We start from the raw sequence: 1808 nt of genomic DNA, 5'->3' as shown, positions 1-1808 counted from the left end.
TGTTAATTCCAAAATTAACAGCAATCAAACCCACTAAAATCACACGTAAATCTGTTTACCAATCACAAAGAGTTGATCCCTTAACTTCTTGAACAGTTATTACTTTAGCTACTAAATTATAAAAATAGAATGAATATAATTTAATAATAATAAAATTTTTTATATTTTTTTTAGTTTTGCTATTATTATAAATCATGTAATCAAATTATGACAACGATACAAAAACCAATTTCTTCACGCTTTATTCTTACAAAGATCGTCATAATGGGATTTTACGCTTATCAAAAATATAATGCCAACAGCTTATCTGAATATAATTTTGCAGAAATGATCCTGTCCAAATACGTCGAGCAGGTCAATGCCAACAATAAGAACTAATGTGTAGCATTTTTCATTGATACAAGTTAAGTGAAAGTGATCTAAAATCATACCTCGGGCCAACATCGCCAACTATATATACTCCGCAATCATTGAAAAAATTAACAAAGTCTCACTTGCAATCATGGTGTTCAAAGTAAGTGTTTTAAAAAAAATTTAAAGTTAAAATTTTGAAAAAACATTGTGCTGTAACGTTTTGTTGTGCATAAAATCATGTTCAATTTTTATTTTTGTAGTAATTACTCTTTGTAAATTGTATTTGTAAATTTGATTATAATCTTGTTTTATTTGTTTTTCAGTTCGTCACTTTCTGCGCCTTCGTCGCTGTAGCCAAAGCCGGCATCTACGGTGAAACTTACTCAGCTCCACTTAGTTATGCTGCGCCAGTAGCTAAAGTTGCCTACTCAGAAGCTCCTGCTGTCTCATACTCCAGTGTATCAGCCCCAGTAGCCTACGCCGCCCCTGCCATCGCTAAAGTAGCTGCTCCAGTTTCATACGCCGCTCCAGCACTCTCATATGCCGCTCCAGCTCTCTCCTATGCCGCTCCAGCACTTAAAGTAGCTGCTCCAGTCGCTTATGCCGCCCCAATCGCCAAAGCCGTCTATGCTGAACCATCTGCACCAGCTCACTACGATTTCGGATATGCCGTAAGCGACCCCCACACCGGAGACAGCAAAAGCCAACAAGAATCTCGCCATGGGGATGTCGTCCAAGGAAGCTACTCCCTAATTGAAGCCGATGGCAGCAAACGTACCGTCGAATACACCGCCGATCCCCACAACGGTTTCAACGCTGTTGTACATAAAGAACCAGCTGCAGTAGCTGTCAAAGCCGTTGCACCACTCGTAGCTAAGGTAGCCTCCCCTTACGCTTATGCTCAACCAGCTCTTAAGGTAGCGGCTCCCATTGCTTATGCCCAACCTGCCCTTAAAGTTGCCTCTCCTCTTTCCTATGCCTCTCCATTGGCCCACTACCACTAAATAATTTGAAGGATATGTATATAGAAGTAAATTATTTGAATAAAGACTGTTAAAAAAATTTATGCCTTTTATTTAACTAAACTTTGTACGTAAGTGACTAAAGATGTTTTGAAATCACCAATTTATATTCATTAAATATATTATTAGAAATGCACCACAATAGGTTTACCCTTTTTAAATGAAGTTTCAACTTCTAGATCAGAAGTGGTTTCTAAATTGCAATATTTTTATTTAAAAAAAATGGGTTCTATTAAGTTTGAAACAAGACGAACAAAGTAATTCTCCTTATAAATATATAGTAATTATCTTTACTATTATAAATAATAATAAAATTAAATAAAGCATTTATTCTATAATTTATATTTTATTTTTAACAATAAATTTATTAAAAACTAAGATAAAACAAAAAGAATTTGAGAAAAATAACAATTAAACTTTGTCTTTTAAAAT

At 34.9% G+C, this 1808-nt stretch overlaps 1 protein-coding gene across 1 annotated transcript; it reads left to right on the top strand.

Moving 5' to 3' along the window:
* The first annotated feature begins 408 nt into the window (after positions 1-408).
* On the top strand, positions 409-1416 carry LOC140443163 (uncharacterized). The gene is made up of 2 exons (XM_072534259.1): positions 409-514; positions 678-1416. The coding sequence occupies exons 1-2, from the start codon at positions 503-505 to the stop codon at positions 1356-1358; spliced, it is 693 nt and encodes a 230-aa protein (XP_072390360.1). The 5' UTR covers positions 409-502; the 3' UTR covers positions 1359-1416.
* The last annotated feature ends 392 nt before the right edge of the window (positions 1417-1808 follow it).

This window comes from Diabrotica undecimpunctata, chromosome 6, assembly GCF_040954645.1.
Source record: "Diabrotica undecimpunctata isolate CICGRU chromosome 6, icDiaUnde3, whole genome shotgun sequence".
Lineage (NCBI taxonomy): Eukaryota > Metazoa > Arthropoda > Insecta > Coleoptera > Chrysomelidae > Diabrotica > Diabrotica undecimpunctata.
The sequence above is the reverse complement of the archived record's forward strand: the minus strand, read 5'-3'. Positions and strand labels throughout refer to the sequence as shown.